Source organism: Physcomitrium patens, chromosome 25, assembly GCF_059467195.1.
Source record: "Physcomitrium patens ecotype Gransden chromosome 25, ASM5946719v1, whole genome shotgun sequence".
Lineage (NCBI taxonomy): Eukaryota > Viridiplantae > Streptophyta > Bryopsida > Funariales > Funariaceae > Physcomitrium > Physcomitrium patens.
The window spans coordinates 8,824,831-8,847,465 of NC_143434.1; the positions used below are offsets into that span (position 1 = coordinate 8,824,831).

Sequence of the window (22,635 nt, forward strand, 5' to 3'; positions counted from 1 at the left end):
TCATTGAATAGATTTGTTGAATCTTATCATTACTACTAATATTACTAATAAATAGGAAAAAATATTGATACCAAATACTTATAGATATGTCTTGCTTGTATTGATAAGATCACACAAAGATATATATATAATATTTCTTATTTTTTAATAATATTATATGTTTGATCCATATTGGTTTTTTCAACAATCTTTTATGTTTTTTTTATTAAAAATCTATAATCATTCAAAAATTCCAAAAATAAAAACTTTTATTTTTATCTCTAATTAAAATTTATCATAAAAATAAATATAAAATTGAAAAATTCTTGATTTACAAATGAAAAAAGACTGGTTAGAATAACTTATACTTTAAAAGAGTTACAACATCAACAAATAATTATAGAAACCTTCATCTAATATTATTAATGTATTAATGAAGATATCAAACTTTTATACTCTTTATCTTTATAAATCCAAAAGAAGCTATCAAAGTTGGCTATCAAAAATGACTTCAAAAGGAAGCTCTAGCAATAAATAACATATAAAGAGATAAGACTCAATTAAGAACATCATCAATATGCTATAGTCTATTTTTTTTATTATTCAATTTTCAAATTATATTTTATGATTATTTTTTTATTTTTATTTTTTTTAATTTTAATATATCAAATTGGAGAATTTTTATAAAGCTTGAAGATCCTAAGCTTGAGCTTTCATTGAAGGATCAACTATATCAATTGTCACAACAAGTATTATTCCATATATATCTTAAGATGAAGCTCAACCATATGAATGTTGAGTACATCCTTACTATAATCAAGTTTGGCATTAAAATCTTTAAGAAGATGCTTGAGAATTAGTTGTGGTGTTGCAAGTTAGAAGTATTGAATCAAGATGTCAAGATGTTATTTTTTAAGGAATTTTTGAAGGTCTTAATATAGACCAAAGTCATCCGATTATATTCTTTGATTCTAAAAAGTATTGGCTATGAACATTGGTTAGAAGGACCTATTTAGCCATTGAATAAAGATCAAAGAGTAGTATTTATAACAAAAGATCTTTAAGAAATAATGAAGTTTTTGCAAATATAAAGAAAACCAACATCAATGCTCATTGTAAAACTTGTCATTAAAAAAAGAGGTGATGTTACAAACATATAAAAAAGATTTTAGAACCTTTAAAGAATCTTTCACATTATAGTAGGTATTTCTAAAACATTCTTAGAACTTGATGGAAGTATATTGTAGGTAGTTTAGAAACTAAACTATGTTAGGTGATGCTCTAAGAAACTTTTAGAATAGTTTTAGAATCAAGTCATGTAGATTAACATGGATTGCAAGTCTTTTTAGGAAGCTTCTTGACAAACTTCTTAAGACTTTGCTAACAAGTCATCTACTACCTTGCATGACAAGACATGAGAGGCTTGGACTCTAAGCCTGTCTTGCAAGTAATATAAGTAAAGACAAGATTAAGACCCTCTTTAGCCATGTCAACTCATCTCTTTAGTTCTTCATGTGGCCTTTAGGCCTTCTTGTTCTTAACATTAACCATTAATTATTGTCTTCTTACCTATTCTTTTTTTTTTTATACACATCTTAATGTTCAATGCTTGCAACTATTCCTTCTTAAATGAAGTAAGTATATCCCTAACATCTACTTTTTGTTATGCATTAATATGTATATACAAATATGTTAATCTTATTCATATATTTTATAGTAAGATATTCTGAAAAATAAATACTTCTTCAACTATTTGTTTCTTCAAACCCAATGCTTCAAATAAAATAACAAACATAATAAAACTAATCAAACAACAAATATCCTAATAACAAATATCTCAACTAACACCACCACATGACATTTACTTTCTTAACGTTCTTATCTCATTGACCATTTTAGAAGTGCTCTTACATACAACCTAAGTAGTTTGTCCAAAAGGACCATACATCCCTGATTAAAGCATATATATTTGACATATTCCAGTCTCCTCCTACCTATCCTGTCCTTCTCTAAGATGAATGCAGTTTCAATTGACTTATTTACCTATTTGCTTACCTGGTACACCACCCTAACTGAAACAAGGCACCCTCTGAGTTGTAAATACTGCAGACAAAAACTTTTCAACAGAAATCCTAAAAATATGAGGTTCCACAATTCGCATTTTAGACCTCACGCATCGAGGCTGGATTAAAATCCCTCACAGAGAATACTTTTTCAAAGCCTAGGGATCATCTACTCGCCTCCCACAAATAAGATAGTCTATCTCTGTCGCGTATGGTATCTTGTGTGAGTTCATCATCAGCTAAATAAATCATGCAAGCCTTATTCTTTTCAGCGCTTGTTGTTTGCAGAAGTTTGAGGGACCCCAAATCCCTAGTTTATGGCTTTTTCATCATTCGTATTGCTCAATCCTTGATTCAAAACATCCATGTGTAAGCGAATCCGATTTGAAGCCACATCAACCCTTTCGACGATAGAGAAGTTCCTGCAAATGCACCAAGTACGAGTCAAGTGCCATGCACGTTTCGCTCACTAATCTAATCTTTAAACCAGATCAATTCTTGGTCTCCAATGGTACAAACAAAGTGGAAGCACCGGTGACGGTCTGCTGATTGGGCAGATACATCTCACAGCATATATCTCATATGCTGATTGGGCAGATAGATCTCACAGCATCGTCGCTACCAAATATCCAATTTTCACCGAAACGATCCTCTCAAATGAGTTACTTCTACTGCAGGTTGAGCTTTACGGTGTCGCCAACAGGTGCTTGCACGCGGCAGTGCGTTGTGTTTTCATGAGTTCAAAGACTTCAAAAAGAATTCATAGGGGAAGGAAGCAACGAACAACTTACCAAATTACCATGGTAATCCCAGAAATCGCAAAGTACGCTTTCAAGTGTATGCCCCGAAGACAGAAGCATGACTTCTTTGCCACTATCTCCTCTCGAAGCCCACGCCTTTCCTTTCGAGAGCTTGCTCAACCGCAGAGGAGGTTTTGGAATTGAAACTTGTTCAGTCTTGCTCTCCACCAGAATCTCCAGATCCGCTTCTGGCGGAGGAGACAACCGAGTTGCAAGGAACTGGGTCGCTCGCACATCAGAAAAGGGAATCAGCACCCGTTCACCCTTTTTTTCTTTTTTCTTTTTTAACGATTTGAAAATAGCAAGTATATAAGTTCATGGCATAGGTAGTAAACCATTCTGCAGTCTTTCACATTCAACCTAATCCCCTGGAGATGACGTAGGATGCTGTCACGTGAAGCGAAAACATGATTGAGAAATGTCAAAATGCATGAGCACGGTGACTTCTCAATTTGCCCAGTCGCTTCTAAGTTTATATTCGAGACCCACGTTAGATCCGATGCATTTCCGTCGTGTCAGGCAATACAGTTTCATGCCCGGATTATGGCACCAAGAAAGGTGCAACACGTGCCCTAACAGGTTGGAGTGAGTTTACCTCTCCTAGTGCCACACCTTAAAAATACCATGCTGAATTCTTTTGACTTGATCTCCCTCAACGGACAACTGAATTTTCTACAGCACTTGGGAAACTTACGAGAAAAGCAAATCCAAGTAAACTAATGACCTACGATTTCTCCTGAATCAAGTGTGGGGCATGGTGATTACCTTGCAGAGGTGATGGACGGTCATTTTGGGTGGACAGCAAAGGTGTGGTCGTTTAAGACTTGGCAGGGTGTCCTCGTCATCCGATCCATCGATTAAAGGCTGCAAGTTCAAGTGTACGACAAACTGCAATACGTTGTTTCATAAAGATGTCAGATAGATCCGAGATGCAACGCAAAAGAGACTGCATTGCTCTCAAAGGCAACTAGTCCATCAGTGGAATTGCAAGCAACAGAATTTCAAGCAGCAGCTTCATTGTAAATTCTGAATGACTACAAATATTTCTGCATTGGATGGTTTGATGACCACGAAGCAAGGCCACAACGAAGAGTCCACACGAAATGCCACCAGAGGGTGGCACAACAGACATTGGAACCCCCATTCTTTCTCCACGAAACCACAAACCAGAACTTGTCGCACTTTCCTATAGTACACCAAAGAATATCACAATCATCTGGCAACGTGTCTCCCAAGCAGGGGAGGATTGAGCTAAACACACGCACACCTATAGATGCAGGCGATGTAATGCAATCGAACATTCAAGGAGAGCCTTGTCTCACCTCGTCTTCTTTATCCGCGCGAGCATCAGCTAACAAGGCGTCTGCTAGTTCCTTAGTCCGCGGTAATGACTTCATGCTCCTATTACCATTGGCCACAGGAACACCACTAACACTTCCATATCGTGAACTTCGTGTACCTTTAGCCCAGCTCTTCAACATCCCTTCAACGTTGGTCGGAGAAGCATCCGCATCACTCTCTCTTGCCAATGAGTCGGTTGGTGATTCGTCCCCAGAGAAAGAGGCAGGCGCCTCATGTTGGTCACGGGTAGCTGCTGTACAGAGCACCGAAAATTTGAGGAGCCTTTCACTCCGACATGATCACTAAAGACTCTAAATTGTGGTTGTATATACACAGACACTGTTCGGCCTTGCTTGATATAAGTGTTCCTATTACTACTCAGCTCTGAAAATCAAAACTCATGGCATTAGCACTCCGAGCATGCTAAAGAGCTATTTCAAGAAGTGAATTGAAGATCAGGCAACGGAGTGAAATATATATAAAGAGATTGCTAAACCGTCAAAAAAAACTTCCATAAAAACAATAAAGCTCGGATGTCGAAGCAACAGGAAAGGTGTACTCCTCCGACCCGACAAACCTAGGAGCTCAGAACGACCTAAAACGTGCTTGCAGCCAAAAACATTGTTTCATGAACGCAGGGATAGAGTGTTGCAGATGCAACTCACCACTAAGTGACTCGTTCTCACTATTCTCTTCACCACTAGAATAGGTCTGCACCTTGGCCCTCCTTCTCTTCGGGTTTGGCTCTGGTTCACTCTGAGTGTCGTCGCCAGAAGTAGCAGTATCAGCTTTGTCGTCGTCATAAAAGTCATCGTCATCTTCGTAACGTGCTGAGCCCTCACTGAACCTGCCAAACCATTCCCCCAAATGATGATTAGACCGCGGCATTCCAAAGGTCAAGGTGTATCGGGAAAGGGGAGTGCAGCAAATACCCTCACATTAACTCAGCTACTAGCAATTTCCTACAATTCCTCCAAAGTCGTGGCCACAGTTCACAAAGAACTCCTGACCTAGATCTGCGACCTCCTCGGCTTCCACGACCTCGGCCTCTTTGCCTGTTCTGCACACTACGAAAATTGCCGTGGGCCTTCCTGACGATTGCTGCAGCTGTAGCTTTGGACGCGGTACGACGCCTTGCGATGGCTTCGGACTGTCGTTTGAACGTATCAGCAATATTCGCCTGAATCTGTGTGCACCCAAAAGCGACACTGTGTTCAGAAACTAGATGGTGGTAATGCTTGTCGATGATGGACACTTGATTATGCGTTTCAAGCAACCGGATTCTCAGAGGCCCAAACGCTTAAAGTGCAATATGTGATGCCGTTGAGTCTTAGCATGATAAAAAGCACTTACTACCCTACGTCACTCAACAGACTGATAGCAAAAGAAAAACTCAACCTCCTCAAACAAGCAACAGCCGTGTTGCAACAAAGCAAAGATTTGAGGTTCAACCCTAAATTACTAGGTACTTCAAAATGCGCATTCCACGATTTTGCGTCCCTGATATTACAAGCCTCAGGTGTAAAATCAAAAACCACGAGAAAATGAGCTCAGCTGTTCTGCAATCCTGTATGTTAACTTGATAATGCACAACACAACCTCAATGACTGCCTTGTTTCTTGACAGTTTTAATGGAAACACTGACCTGTCTATTTACAAGAGCCTCGTCTTCAAAAAAGGCGAGTTCCTGTTGCAGAAGCATGACAGATATTCAGAGGCTTACTTCATGCTACATCAAGCGAACCAACACCTTCTGTTAAGAAGCCCATGATGTATGAGAAATACAAAAAAAGGTTCCGACGACCACAAAGCAGGGTCGAACTACTCCTCACACATAACGCAAGACAGCACGCACTGCAGCTTGTAAAGAAAGCGCAGCCATGTGCAGTGCAAAGAGACTAATCAAAATCATACGGTAATACCGTAGCATTCCATAATTTGGTCGTATACAAACTACACTAACACCGCCGACGTGAATACCACATTCACCAAACGTTTAAACGATGACGCACCTCCTCCTCGTACTCGTCAAGATCAGGATAGATTGCAGCAACCAGTGCATCAAAATTGGGGTCGTCCCTCAAGGATCGGCGGCTTGCACAATGCGTGCGACAGGCAGGACATTCGTTATTCCTAAAAGTATTGGAAATTACCACAACTTGGTTATCAGAGAGTTTACAAAATTTGTGAATGGGTGCTATTAAAAAAAAATCAAGTCAATCTTCGTCCATCCCACAAGACAACTTTCATTAAATCCATCGTCCCTCAAGCTCAAGTCTGCGCTACACAAAGCGACAACTTGAAATGTACTCGATTATCAACATTCCTTAGCCAATAAGGCATGTCAAGCAGAAGTCGCGAGATTCAAAAACACTGACGGCGTGCGAAGCACAAAATTACCCAAGCCGCATGGATTTGTCAATGCACTCCCTACAGAACCGGTGCAGACATTCCATAACCGTACGTGTTTTCCGTATGATCCCTACGAACAAAGACAACCCACGTCTCAATGAAACAAAAAAAACACGGCATCCTACATGCCCTCCATTTACACACACCAAACATCTACCAAGAGCGCATACCAAGAGTACGAGCTATTCCTGAGATAGGTTAGAAACTTGCGTACCCAAGCAAATTGGACACTGCATCTCCTTGCGGATATCTGACCGACAGACCCTGATGTAGCTGAGACAACAAACATACGGTCAGCACAACCCTGCGAAAGATTGGTCCACGATTCTCGCATCGCAACAGAAATACGCCATGCACCTGACTGCATGGCATTGCAATGCGACGAACATGAGCTACTACAAAGACTGCAGACCGAAAAAAACTTGTACCCCCCTTCACATCACAAGATATCATTTCCACCAGAGGCTGGCATCGCTTCACGGACTCTCTACCACGCAAACGCTTCCCAGGAGAGTGCGGAGGCCGCAGTATGTGCCACCTGCCGAGTGTAGTGCCTTGCGCCAACTGCTGTTTCACCTATTTGACGACCTCTTCCTACACAGTTCTCAGTTCAAAATCCCCAAACTAGATGCATGTACACTCCAATCATACAGAATGACAGGAGTTCTCATGGACTCTCGGGTTCTCAAGTGAAGGCACTGCAAGCAGTCAACTCAAAAGGATTTTCATAGGAATCACCGTAACAGTCTGTCTCAAGTGTGCTGAACAATAGTTGGCCGTACATAACACTCCCGGCTGATTCGATAGTTGCAACGTCGTCATTACTTGATCCAAGGGCAAATTTTAAGGAAGTCGCCTAGCAAAGAATTGGTTTGCACATGTATTGCAATGTTGCAATCCAGTGGATCTCAAACCTGGACCTAACACCACTGGCATGTTCACTCCAAGGCCCCCAACTATCATCGGTGATTCTGACCAGAAACACCTCCAGAGGTGGTCGGCTATTCTGCTGAGACCTGCTCTGTAAGTGTAAGAAATTCGAATCTAATCAGCAGAGCGAAGCGGTGTTACAAGAAGCGACTCAAGACAAACTCTCCAAAATCACTGAGACAAGCGCTACCAGCTAACAAGCTAATCACGGCGAAGTGATCGTCCGCTTCTGGTACACGTCTACCGTGCTATGGCCGATTTTCCGCCATGTAACGGAAGTCATCAATTTATTGATTTCCTGTGGATCGTCGATGTGTACTGGTTCGTATGCATAAGATAAACCATGCGACACACTGTGATCGAGAAATGCTTGTAATGAAAAAACTCTGTTACAACGCACTTAAGCAACAAAGTCATCGAAAGAGGTAGACTCGTTCCAGCATTCAGAGATGCAACTCACGAATTGCACCGCCCGTTCAGAATGACTTTGCGGTACATAGGTAAGGGGAAGTTAGAGCAACTTACTCCTTGTTATCGCCATTCGACGGAGACAAGGGGGCACCTGAAATGTCACACATACGATCGCAGAACCAGATTAGCACCGCAATTAATCAGATCGTTCACTTGTGAAAAGCACAATTGCGTACAAGTACACAAAAGCGTGCACAAAAACGCGATCGCAGGAATTGAGCAACGGTCTACGTTAAGAATGGCGCAGAGAAAGAACAAAAAAAAAAAAAAAAAAAAAAACAGCCCTGGCGTCCGCACCAAAGCTTGCGTTTGTTATCCAACGAGCGAAACTCACCGAATTGCACCCCATCATCAATTTTACAGCGAACAACCAGGACGTCGGGCACGAACCACAGTTGAAAGCACCGAACCTCCCTAGTGGCTCCATTCCACGGAATCCCACACAATTTGCATCCTAGCACGCAGAAATAGTAACATCTAAGGAGCGACACCGCGTCGGTTCACTCCATGAGGAGCAAGAAATTAAGTGCATGGCGAGCAATTAGAGCTGGCAGCCGACTCCTGCTCGCGCCACCCCAGGACTACACCTAACGACAACACAACGCCGGACAATGGAAAGAGAGGGAACATGACAAACGGGAGGGGCATCGTCTTTACCATCTGCAATCGAGGCACTCGGCGGCTCGGGGTCCGCTCGCCCTTGAGCTGGCATTGCAACCTCCACTTTAGACGGCGTTGTCACTTCCTGAAGAAGGCCTCTGGCGCTGCGCTCGCCCTCCCGCTCCGGCTCCCGAGTGTCCGTTGCGCAGGGTGAGTGAGGGTGAGGGAGGCTCTTGGCTGTCTGTCTCTGCCCCCGTCTCTGCTGCGGTGGTGCACGCAAGCAAGGGGCCGTGGCAACGCTGTTGCAGCGCTACTGCAGCGCAGATACGCAGGCATGGAATAGAATGGAATGGAGGACGAGAGCGAGGGAGCGAGCGAATGAGTGAGTGAGTGAGGGCAATCCTTCTTTCCTTTCTTTCCTTCTTTCGGGACGCAGCGTGCGATTCCCAGTCACGAGAGACAGAGACAGAGAGGGGAAAGGGGAGAGGGGTGGGTGTGGGAGGAGGGCCCCCCCCTCCTTCCGTTCGGCCCTTGGTGCTCTCTGGCCCTCCTCGCGCAGACCTTCATACTTTTAGGGCGACTCGCTGTGCATTGTTGTGTGCGTTTGGTGTGTTATGGCCCCTCAGTTTAGTCTCTCTGCTTTTCTCTGTCGGGTTTTCGGTGTCCAAGGGGCTGCTGGTTTCCTGGTCGAGTGTGTAAGAATATTGACCGAGTGGTTTTGTGCGTGCTTTGCGACCATGTTATATTTTCCTGGCCCGCTATTTTCTCTCTGCATTCATTGCGTCTGATGCTCCGCAGAGGTCGGTATATCAGTTTCTGTTTCGGTTACAGTGGCTCTGTATTGATCATTTACAGCAAAATTAGAATAGTTCGTTTGTTTGTGTTGAAAGAAAATATTTTAGCCTCGTTTTGTTTCTGTTTTATGGTCAATGTTAGAGTATTTCACAGGTGGTGAAGTACGAATGATACTTATTTTGAAAAGGAAATTAAACAATGAGTTTTGACTGATTGTTATTACACAAGTTGTGTGATATACCGTACGTTGGTCATTAAAGAAAAAATAAACTAATTGTGTAGCATGTTTTATTAGAGTATCAAATTTGCTGCTTTTGTGTTGTGTAAATATTGTTGCATTTTGGGGAATGTGAATATGTTGTTTATTCATTACTTGCTAAATTTCACATACACAATTAAAGTTTAAAAATTAGGAAAGCAGCTACTAAGGATTACAGTTTTTTGTATATGTATGTATGTATGTATGTATGTATGTATGTATGTATGTATACACACACATACACACACTAGTATCTGACCCCTCAAATTGACAGTAGAATAAATTTATTTTATATTTTGTTTTGCTATACTTCTTTTGATTTTTACATGTGTAAGAAAGGACAACATATGTGAAATACATTTACCAATTGTAAAATTAGTGTGACCAATGTCATGATCATGACATGTTGTTCATCTAATTAACTTTTAATTTCGAATTTTTTGGTTTGTTATTGAATTTGAGAGGTATGTGCAAATATATACCATGGTATGTTTGGAAAGTAATAAGCTTTCTGGATGTTGAACACCTGCAAAATAGTCTTCTGTAGGAAAGAGTTAATAAATCACGTGACTGGTTATCTGTCGTTATAGTTTTTCATGCTCTGGAAGAGAATACAGTTTTATTAAAAACCGATATTTAGGTTTTTTTGTGTTCATGTCTTTTATTTTTGAATGTCATATTGGTACAAATTGCCCAGTATGTATTAGGTGATCCTACATGTTAAAAACTGGTTTAATATCATGCAACGCAAAACACAGGTCTCAGAGGATACACATTATTTTTCACTTGAATCTGGATATAAATAAAGAAAGAAAGAAATAAATAAAAGCTCCTTTGATCTTGATATTAATACATAATTATTTGTAGTCATTTGTGTGTTTATGCACCAAATTCTTTTGCATAAATCCAAGTTTTAGTATTTTTTGTATTTATATCAAGTTACACATATAAAAATGGAAATATTAGCAATAAATAAAGAAATCACACATGAAATCAACCACAATTCGGCTTGGTAAGTAATATATCCTCAGTAATGGATTACATTTTTATAAACTGTTACATGAATTTAGTAAAAACCGATGATAAAATTAAATGGTTTTCTTACTAAAGTGGATCGATTGGCGTCAGGAGCTCCGGAAGAATGCTCCTGAGCACAGGTCACTTGTCGATGTCCATTGTTCCGATGAATGTGATCTGATCTGATCTACTCCTCTAACAAAGTTGAAACTCGCGTTCAAGCACATGTTGAATCAAACCTCAACATTGAGTAGAATGCGAAATCACAGCTGCAAAAAACGTGAGACCCAATACAAATCAATCAAGAATGTGGCAAGAGATAACCTTAAAGTATGCGCTCAGATCACCACCCAAACTTTTGCACCAAAAAGTGCGGCATCTAGGTGTCGAGGCTCACCACCTAACCTCGCGTTATAAAAGCCGCACTTTGGAAAGTTTAATCAGATCAAAATGAAGCTATTGTGATGAATTTTGGTGTGGAGATGAGCATTTGTAGTGAGAATTGTGATGCTTGAGGGTGCGTCAGACTCTGGTCTGGTTAATCCCTGTTTACTGAGGATACTTGACCCTCCGCAACTATCTGCTTGAGAATTATTCCCATATTTATTGCTCCAAAGTAGAGCCTAGAGGCACTCCAAACGCAAACCAAACGCTAGAACTCCAACTTCGACTGATGGGTTTAGAAAATCAGATGTAGGAAAGCTTGCCGATCCTCCTTGTTTTCTAGCACAATTGATCAAACTTCTGGAATCTAGAAGAAGAAATCAACTTCGACGGGGTGCAATAACACAACGGCCGCTTTTATGTATGTATGAAACATTTTTAGATAGCTTCGACCGGTGCAATAACACAACAACTGTTGCTTTTATGTATAAAATAGTTTTAGATATTATTGGTTCTAATTTTTGGTTTTTAGTGATTTTACTATAAAAGAACATGGTTCTATTATATAGGAGATAGAAGTTTAATATTAAAAAAAATTATCATGCATCTTCTAAATGTTATTTATGTAGTTTATGTATTTTATTGATTATAAATAATAATAATAATAATAATAATAATAATAATGATAATAATTGAAAAATAAAAAATATTATTTTATATTCAATTTTAAAAAAACTAAACCTTATATTGTTCAATAATAATCCTTAAATCTTTGTCTTATATCAATAAAATTTATAAATTATAATTCTATTCTAATCCATCTTTGTTATAATATTGTACATTTGTTTGTTTTCATATCCATTACAATGACATCATTTGTCTATTGCCATGACTTCTTAATCCTCTTATTTAGATTTGTATTCACATATATTTAACTTGAATATAAAAAAAGATCCTTCAAAAGGATATAAAAAAGATCCTTTAAAAGATATAAAAATAAAATAAAAATAAAATATTAGAAATAGTTCATTATGTGAAGCTATGTACAATATTGTTTTAAGCCATAATAACAACTTCAATCAATCTACATAAGTTAGATGTAAAACCAATTGTAGATAATAATATTCTAAATAATAGAATTGAAGTTAGTTTGTTAAACACTAATAGTATAAAAGGTCTTCAAAATTTTAGCACGTGCCTTGCCTATGATAATTTGATAATAAAATCCTAATTAGTAATCAATTGTCTAATACCAAAAACCACACCTTTACAAAAAAAAATGGATTATTTTTATAAATATTCAAAATAAAAAAAATCAATGAATTACATATAAGTATATATTAGATAAGACTCTTATATCAATTATCAAGTTTTTTTTGAAGATAAAAATAAAATTGATATAATAAGATTGTTTATAATTAATATATATATATATATATATATATATATATATATATATATATATAATTTTAGATTTTCTATTATATAGACTAAAATCAAAAAACATATATTTCAAAATGATATAAAAGATTTAATGATAGGATAAAAAAGACATTAACAAAATTAATGAACTTAAGCTTAATAAGTTATAATAGAATAAAATATATTTTATTTCTTTCTATAATAAAGACGTGTTAAGGACATAAATCTCAAAGAATCAAAAACTCAATAAACTCTTGTGTCACTTGGAAAAAATAGATATTCACCCAAAATTAATATAGTATTAGAAGTGGAATGACTATTGCCAAAAAAAAAAAAAAAAAAAAAAAAAAAAACTAGAACATCTTGAATAAGAATAAAAACTAAAAAGATGTTGATAAGAGTGAAAAAAACTTTACTCTTATATATATATAATCTAATTAAGAGATACATAGCAATGTTTTGTAGGATCTCTAATACATGTTTAATTTGTGAGACAAATGTCTTAACTTGCAAGACAAGTTTCTTATATGTTCACCACATCATTAACTTGTATCACAAGCTACCAATATGTATGACACGTGGCTAACTTGTTGACCAAGTTTCTAATCTACCAATTAACTACAAACATGTATAAAGTCAAATATGTATCTATGAAGCTTTTAAGAAGCTCCACTATAAAATAATATCAAAACTACTTACATTTATTTTTTAATTAATACTTCTTATTTAAATAAATATATCTATCTCTGATATATATATATATATATATATATATATATATATATATATATATATATTTTAGGAATGAGTTCTATGAGGAGCAGAAATCATATATTGAAAAAGTCCAAGATGCGGCAATTTGTATTTGCCACATACTTTGATCTTTTTTTCCTTTAAAGATAGTTGATAGGTCTTCTTAGCTATCAATAATATCTTATATTAGAATATAAAAAACACCTTATTATTTGATCATTGTTGAAGCCTTTATAACTTCTTTCAAATAAAATATTTGTAATACCATCGAGTTGGTTCCTACCTCCAATAATATCACCAACCATTGAGAGTCTCTTTCAAGGTTGTGATATCAAACTTTTTATATCTTATTATCTATTAAAAGAAGACATGTTATTCTTAAAGGTCTTCATTTCTATTATTTTTTCTTCAAAGTTGTAACAATCACAATATCTTCTTCAATAATACAACAAACAAAAATTCTTGAACTGAATCTGTTGGATGTTGATTTTCTATCTTTATAGTGCCACAAATACACATAAATTATAAATAAAAATAAAAAAAATGTAATCTTTCTTGAATCGCATTTCTTTTATAACAAAGATTTGTTAATCTTTATTTAGGTTTTGATGGATATTTTTGATGAAAAGCATCAACCTTCTTTGCTACATTTACAAGATTCTTAATAGAATTCTATATATATTTATTAATATCATATTTGTACAAATTAATAAAATATTTCAACATATTTTGGTGCATTTAAATATATATTTTAGAAACTGCATTTTCTTCTTTGAATACAAGATAAGAACATCTAAAAAAGACATATGATAAATCTTATTATTTTTTGGATCAATAAATAATGGGAGTTATACAAATTTTACAATTGAGCCTTCTTCCCTTCTTCTTTTTTGGATTTTTATTCTTAAAGAGTAAAGAATTTTATAAATTACAATATAAATCATTTTGTTGTGCAAAACTATTCTTATTCATTTGTTACTACAACCTAATATCACCTTTTTTGTAGTATTATTAATTTTTTCTTTTATATGGCGACTCTTCTATGACTCAAAATTCTTGTTTCTTTCTAGTTGCTAATGCAATCATCTCTAGTATTTTGTGTTAGTTTAGCTATAAATTAAATTAGATTCTTTTTGGAATATAATATGTTGTTCTAATTAAGTTGCTCCAAATAGTTGACTTGCCATAATTGACATGGAATCCCTCTTATTGATGGCGTGAAGGTCCTTGATAAATTGATATTGTCTCTTATTGGCTTTTTGTTGCAATAGTTCAACTTCACTCATCTCTCTTGGATTTAGAAGTTCAAAGTTATTCTAGTATATATTATAGCTACTTCAAGTGGTTGTCGCTATATTGAATTAGGTTGAAATTAAAAGTTGGTTGTTTTGGATTTTGACAAATAAAAACTATGCTTGTTCTTTAGTTGCAATTACTTTCTTATGATTGTGACTATTCAAAACCATTGGTGCCACAACATTATGCCATGTAATTTATCTTAATTCTTCTTCAACATACTATTAAACTCCTTGGTTATGATTAGTTTTAAACTATGTTCTTCTCATGGTTCAGCTGTGGAAGATAATGTGTTGACAAGACATTACAATCAACGTCAAATCAAGGTGAAAAAAATTAAGAGTCTATTTGCTACTATAATGTGGTCTTGTTAGATATTAGTGTTATCTATTGTCACGAACATACAACTGAAGAAGGTTCTAGAAGGTTCTTGAAGGTTTTGAAAAGTTCTAATAGATTCTAAGAAAGTTCTGGAAGGTCATAAGAAGTCTTAGAAGGTTCTAAGAGGCTTTAGATGATTTAAGAGCTTACTGACGAAGGATCTTAGGCTTGCTTTGTTTTCAAGCCTTATACAAACTTCTCAAGAAGCTTCTTAGGACCTAATATATATAGGAGTCGAGGCTGAGATGATCCTCAGTCTTGACAACTCACTTCTTGTAGTCTATCGAGGACCTTCTTGCCTTATATCTAGTTGTTATTCTAATATCAAGCTAATTTATTTTCTTAGTCTTGAATCCTTGTCTTTTATATGATTCCTAATAATTTATCTAGACTGTCATAAATAAATATTAGGAGCTTAGTCTTTCTTGATAGAGAGTGAATTATTTCTCTTCGTGGAAGTACTATAGCATTCTAGAGGTTGAAGATTATTGTTTCTTAGACTTTTATTGTTCTTTTCTTAATATTCTTTTGGTTCCTTTTTTTATATCATAGATCACATTTTTTTCTTTTGAAAGCATGTATTTCTCTCATTTTCTATGGAAAAAGGTAGAGAAGTCAATATGCTAGAATCAAAAGACATCAAGTTAGATTATATTATCAATACTCTTGAAGCATTGAAGATTAGGACTAATACTTTGTTAAAGCAGAATGAAGAATTATATATGACCCTACATAATGGTGAAGGACATGAAGTGCCTCAACCACTACATCAAATTGGAATAGAGGTTTCAAATTCTCAAACGAGTATGTTTACTTCAAATAAGGGAGGTGCATCCACTCAAGGCAAAAATCTGACAACAATAATAACAAAAGAACTCAAGATCAGCCTTCCATAAATATTTGATGGCACCCACTTAAAATTTCGTGGCTTTATAAATCAAGTATGACTAATCACCTTGCTTCAACCTCAACAATATTCTCATGAAGCATCTTGTATTGGTTTCGTTAGAACCTTTCTCTTGGGTCAAGCTTTATTTTAGATTATCCTATTATTTGAAAAGAATTCTCCTATATTGCACAATTTTGAAGCATTTTTGGCAGCACTTGCAGAAGCATTTGGTGAATATAATAAGATTTGTTCTTAAACAATTAAAATTCAAAGCCTTCGACAAGGAACATGCTCTGCATCAACATATGCCTCAGATTTTTGACAATTAGTATGTGATATAAATTAGAGAGAAGATGCATTGATGAGCCAATTTCATTAGAAATTAAGAAACAATGTCAAGGACTTATTATTGTCTATATTAGATCCTCCAATACTCAATGAAGCCATTAGTCAAGTTGTGAAGTGCAATAACCATTTATTTCAACAACGACAAGATAAACATTCTTCAATTATGCCACATGTATACACCAATTATTCTATAACTTCTTCACCATCCAATTCTAATGAGCAATTGGAAGCAGAAGATATTTTGATTGATGTAGTTCGCTTCAAACCTCTTTCTAAGTAAGAAAAAAAAACATCAAAGAGAACTTGGCATGTGCTTATATTGTAGAAAACTTAGCCATAAGGTTAGTAATTGTTCAAAAAAATGCCAACGTACATATCAAATGAGGAGTGTGGCTACATCATCAAAAGAGTTGCAAGAAAACAATGGCATCTAGCCACAATAGGAACTATGCGGTTAGATTCTTCACTATCACAAACCAAAAAAGATCATATATTCTCTTCTAGCCCTTCTCATTGTTTTATTGTACTTATGCAATTAGGAGTCACAAAACTAGATTGTCATGCATTACTTGACTCGGAAGCCTTTGCATGTTTTATTCACGAAGAATTTTCTATATCACACAAAATTTGTATAGTCAAAAAATCTAAAGCCATATATTTAGAAGTAATAGATGGTCGACCTTTATTTTTTGGAGATGTCACTCATGAAACAATTCTATTAGAAATAATCTTTGACAATCATAGCAGCCAAGTAGTATTCAACATCATTAGATCACCATCAAATTTAATCATTTTAGGACTTTTATGGCTTCAAAAATACAATCCACGAATAGATTGGATATGACAAAAGTTAAAATTTCTTTTAGTAGATCATAGAACCTCCAAATCTATGAAAAAGCTTCTAACATCCGACAAGCCAAAACTTAAACAACATTTATTTATTAGAGCTAGAACATTTATGAGGGTGGCCAAACAAGGTACTACATTTGTTACCTATAGAAATCGACAATCCAAACTTGTGGTTGCTACAACAATAATTCTAGAGGTATATAAGGATTTTACAAATATATTTGAAAAGAAAAATGTGGATATCTTACCAAAGCATCACTCTTACAATTATAAGATTGACCTTCAAGAAGGTACTCAACCACCGTTTGGACCCATCTACATTTTATCCCAGAATAAGCTTGCAATTTTAAAAGAATTTATTGAAGAAAATCTGGCTAAGAATTTTATTTGACATTTCAAGTCACTACTTGGTGCTCCAATATTATTTGTAAAGAAAAAAGATAGATCTTTATGAATGTATGTAGATTATTGTGATCTTAATAAAATCATGGTAAAAAATTGATATCTATTGCCATTGATATCTGAACTTTTTGATCAACTTAGCCAAGCAAAGATCTTTACAAAGATTGATCTACAAGGTATGTATAACTTTATATGCATTAAGGAGGGAGATAAATGGAAGACAACATTTTGCACCAGGTATGGACATTTTGAATATAATGTCATGTCTTTTGAACTTATCAATGCTCTAATCATATTCCAATACTTAATGAATGATATATTTTGCAAGTATCTCAATGAATTTCTTGTGATCTATTTAAATGATATTCTTATTTTTTTCCAGAATCTAGAAGACCACAAAAACATGTCTGTCTTATGTTGAAAAAACTACAAAGTGCTATGCTATATACAAAACTGAAGAAGTATATATTTTATGCATCTCGGGTCAAATTTGTTGGATATAATATTTTCAACAAAGGCCTTTTAATGGATCCAAAGAAAGTACAAGCAATTATCGATTGAGCAACGCCAAAAATTGTACATAGCATCCAATGTTTTCTTAGATTTGTAAACTTCTACAGGATTTTTGTTAAAAATTACTCCAAGATTGTTGCTCCACATACGCGGTTGACATGCAAGGACAAACAAGATTGGAGCTCCTAAGTAGAGAAAGTTTTTCAATGCTTAAACGATTCTTTCACAATAGCTCTAATTTTAATACATCCAAATTTCAACAAGCCATATTTTATGGAAACTGATACCTCAGACTTTGCATTGGGAGCAGTTTTGTCACAATATGGAGAAGATGGCAAACTTCATCCAATTTTCATGGTTTTCATCTTTTCTTGAACGACGAGATCCAATATTACATAATCTAGAGGCTTTTCTGGCGGAATTTTCATCCATGTATGGAGAACATGATGCAATTCGTGTTGCAACCAATAAGATCTGTATTTTACAACAAGACAATCGAACAGTAACATTGTACGCTTCATAATTTCAACAACTTGCAACTGATATCAAGTGGGATAATACTGCATTTATAAGCCAATTTCTCTACGGATTATAATATGAGGTAAAAAAATTAATGCTCAACTTACTTGATCTTCAAACATTGAGTCAATCAATTGACTTTGCGGTAAAGTGCGACAATCACCTTTTTGAATTCCGATCTGAGAACCCACCTCAACATTACTATAATTCAATGGCATTACCAACACCTCTTCAACACATACATTCGAAAGTAGAGGATATGTAAATTGATGCAGTACGTTTCAAACCTCTTACTGAGCAAGAAAAGACTCGTCGTCGTCAAGAAGAATTATGTTTATATTGTGGAGAATCAAAGCACACTGCTCAACATTGTCCAAAGAAACGACATAATCACAAAATGAGGAGTATAGCTGTGAAAGAAGATAATATGTGGGAAAACGAGTTTGTCCAGCTACAATAGGGACCGTGCAGCTGGAACCTTGCACAACATCTAGTAAAGGTCCTATTCTCCTTTCAAAGCCCTCTCTTTGTTTTACATTAAATGTTATTTTAGGACCTAAACGTTACAAAGTCTCTGCCTTGTTAGATTCAGGATCCTCAGCGTGTTTTTTAGATGAAGAATTTACTAAAAGATATAGCATATCTTTAGTAAAGAAAACTAAACATGTTCATGTAGAAGTCATAGATGGTCGTCCATTGTCTTCTAGAGATATTACTCACAAAATCCTTCCTATAGAAGTAATAATCAATGGTCATAATAGTTTTGTAGTATTTAATATCATTAGATCTCCCTCTAATCCAATCATTTTAGGTTTATTGTGGTTAGAAAAATACAACCCTCAAATAGATTGGCTTTCTCGAACTCTTACTTTTTCTAAAATTATAACTAACAGTGTAATTAATCAAGTAGAGAGTCATAAGTCAAGTTCAATTAAACCCGTATTCATAGGTGCAAAAGCTTTCTTGCATGGTGCTATGAAAGAATCACCATATATTATTTATGCCACACCCATTTCTACTAGTCAAAAGACTTCAAGTGGCATTCCAAGCCAATATCAAGAATTTCAAGATGTATTCAAAAAAAAGAATGCGGATAAACTCTCGGAACATTGTCCTTATGTTTGCTCAATTGACCTTCAAGAAGGAGCACAATTGCTATTCGAACCAATCTATAATTTAGCACAAAATGAGTTGACTGAACTCAAGGAGTATTTTGAAGAAAATCTAGTCAAGAATTTCATACGCCATTCTAAATCTCCGGCAGGAGCTCCAATTCTATTTGTGAAGAAAAAAGATGGATCATTGCGGATGTGTGTTGATTATCGAGGACTAAACAAGATTAATATCAAGAACAGGTATCCACTACCTTTAATATCTGGACTTCTTGATCAATTGAATCAAGCTAAGATCTATACAAAATTGATCTTCGAGGAGCATACAATCTAGTACGCATCAAAGAAAAAGATGAATGGAAGACTGCATTTCGAACTAGGTATGGACATTTTGAATACAACGTCATGCTTTTTGGACTTACAAATGCACCCGCAGTTTTTCAATATGTAATGAATGATGTTTTTCGAGAGTTTTTGGACGATTTTGTAGTTTGTTATCTAGACGACATCTTGATCTATTCTAAGAATCTAGAAGAACATGAACTTCATGTTTGTCGTGTGTTACAAAAATTAAGAGATGCAAGACTCTATGCCAAGATAAAAAAGTGTATGTTCCACACTACTCAAGTCGATTTCTTAGGTTACATCATTTCAAATGATGGACTTATGATGGATCCTAAGAAAGTTCAAACTATTATAGACAGGAAGATCCCAAAAATGGTAAGAGATGTCCAATATTTTTTGGGATTTGCCAACTACTATCAGAACTTCATCAAAGACTTCTCTCGAGTTGCAGCTCCACTTACACATTTGACTTGTAAAGACAAACTCCAATGGAATCAAGAAGCGGAAGTTGCTTTTGAATCTTTGAAGACAGCGTTTGTTTCTGCACCAATCTTGTATCGTGTTGATTTTTCCAAAGCTTTCTTTATAAAAACAGATGCATCGGACTTTGCTCTAGGTGCAGATTTATCAGAAATGGGTACTGATGACAAACTTCATCTAGTAGCCTTTCATTCAAGAATATTTTCAGCAGCAGAAATCAATTATGAGATCCACAACAGAGAACTTCTTGCAATTGTGGATTCTTTTCAAGAATGGCATCATTATCTAGAAGGCGCTTCCAGTCCAGTCACTATGTATACGAATCACAAGCATCTTGAATATTTTATGTCAGCACGTGTATTAAATCGTCGTCAAGCTCGTTGGAGCATGTCTTTATCAAGATTCGAGTTCATCATTATTTATCGGCCAGGAAAACAACAAGGTTTGTTTGATGCCTTGTCTGGACGTTCTTATCTTGCACCAAAAGAAGGAGATGCAGCTTTTGAGCAACAAAGAACGGTTCTCTTAAAGCCGGAGCAATTTCATCTTCGAGCAATAAAATCAACATTGACTGTTGATTTAACTTTTCTTAAGCAAGTCCAGTTAAGTATGTCTTCAGACCCTCTTGTTCATGATATCAAGAATAATTCTTCTAAATCTCATGATCCTTCTAAATTTGAATTCAAGAACAACCTACTCTATTTCGAAGGACGCCTATATATTCCAGAAGGAGAAGCACATTTACGTGTTCTTCAAGCTCCTCACGACTTCCTAGCAGCAGGACATTTTGGATATAATAAGACTTTGGAGCTGATATCTAGGGATTTTTGGTGGCCTCAAATATAGAAGGCAGTTAAAAATTTTGTACAATCATGTGATGTTTGCTCAAGATCGAAAACTCCTCGTCATCGACCTTTTGGATTTCTTCACCCATTATCCATTCCAAAACAACCATGGTCTTCTGTTTCTATGGACTTCATCACGGATCTTCCAATCTTAGGTTCTTATGATTCTATATTCGTGATAGTAGATCATTTTACCAAGATGGCACATTTTGTACCATGTACAAAATCTATCACAGGTGAAGAAATAGCTAAGCTCTTTCTTGAGAATATCTATCGCTATCATGGATTATCCAAGGATATTATATCAAATAAGGGAACTCAATTTATATCAAGATTTTGGCAGACTCTTTTCAAGATTCTAAAAGTGGATATAAAACTATCTTCGGCATTCCATCCTCAAACTGATGGACAAACGGAGCGTGTTAATCAAGTTTTGGAGCAATATTTAAGATGTACCATTAACTATCAACAAGATGATTGGACAACTCTTTTGCCATTGACAGAGTTTGTTTACAATAACATGGTACATTCTTCTACAAAATAAACATCTTTCTTTGCTAATTATGGTTATCATCCACAACTTGATACTTTTAACTTTTCAAAAGTTGATAATCCTCTTGCGAAAGATTTGGCGATTCATTTATCAGAGCTACATGCAACGGTGAAGGCGTAGTTAAAAGAAGCTCAAGAACAACAAAATGTCAATGCGGATGTCTATCAAAAGGAACAACCACCATTCCTCTTGGGTGATAAGGTATGGCTACTTCGTCGCATTATCAAGACCACTCATCCTTGTGACAAATTGGACTATCAAAGGCTTGGACCATTTTCTATTTCTCCACAAATCAATCCAGTTGCATATCGTTTACATCTACCGGAGTCAATGAAAATCCATCCAGTATTCCACGTGTCTCTTCTTGAATCATACAAGACAGTGGACATACCAAGAAGAGGACAAGCTCCACCTCCTCTTATAGAAGTGGACAATAATGAAGAGTTTGAAGTAGAAGAAGTCTTAGACTCAAGGCGGCGCCGAAATAAATTGGAATATCTTGTCCAATGGTGTAGATACGATATTAGTGAATGCACATGGGAGCCCATAAAAAATCTTGCAAATGCAGCAAAGGCGATGGAGGCTTTTCATCGATGACATCCATCAAAATCAAGATGAAAATCTTCTTTATAAAAGAAACAACGTCTAGGCAAGATAACATTCTACTTTCAATTCTTGTTCGTAGCTTTTTTGTAGTAGTGACGCTCAGGAGATGGAGAACCAACAACCAACGGATTCAACTCAAGAGCCTTTATTTGCTGACCTGTCGGATGAAACATTACGATTGTCACAACCTTCAAGATGACGCAATCGAGATGAAGATCTTCAAGAACGACATATTCTTCCTCGAATAGATGGTGAGATACATCGCATTTGG

The 22,635-nt window shown here is 35.9% G+C and overlaps 1 protein-coding gene across 7 annotated transcripts; it reads right to left on the bottom strand.

Annotated features, from left to right (window-relative positions):
- Positions 1 to 1,839: 1,839 nt before the first annotated feature.
- Positions 1,840 to 8,968, bottom strand: LOC149986295 (uncharacterized). Of its 7 annotated transcripts, none has more exons than XM_090247333.1 (13): positions 8,654 to 8,968; positions 8,331 to 8,450; positions 8,051 to 8,087; positions 6,810 to 6,868; positions 6,584 to 6,665; positions 6,196 to 6,316; positions 5,829 to 5,870; positions 5,194 to 5,369; positions 4,849 to 5,030; positions 4,165 to 4,433; positions 3,608 to 3,730; positions 2,834 to 3,061; positions 1,840 to 2,464 (listed from the first exon to the last, which is right to left on the bottom strand). In XM_090247333.1, the coding sequence occupies exons 1-13, from the start codon at positions 8,706 to 8,708 to the stop codon at positions 2,438 to 2,440; spliced, it is 1,521 nt and encodes a 506-aa protein (XP_090103459.1). In that variant the 5' UTR covers positions 8,709 to 8,968; the 3' UTR covers positions 1,840 to 2,437. The 7 variants fall into 7 exon arrangements, with proteins under 7 accessions (XP_090103459.1, XP_090103458.1, XP_090103462.1 ...); XM_090247332.1 differs by having other exon boundaries at positions 4,165 to 4,436; XM_090247336.1 differs by having other exon boundaries at positions 4,165 to 4,436; positions 6,810 to 6,956.
- Positions 8,969 to 22,635: the final 13,667 nt, after the last annotated feature.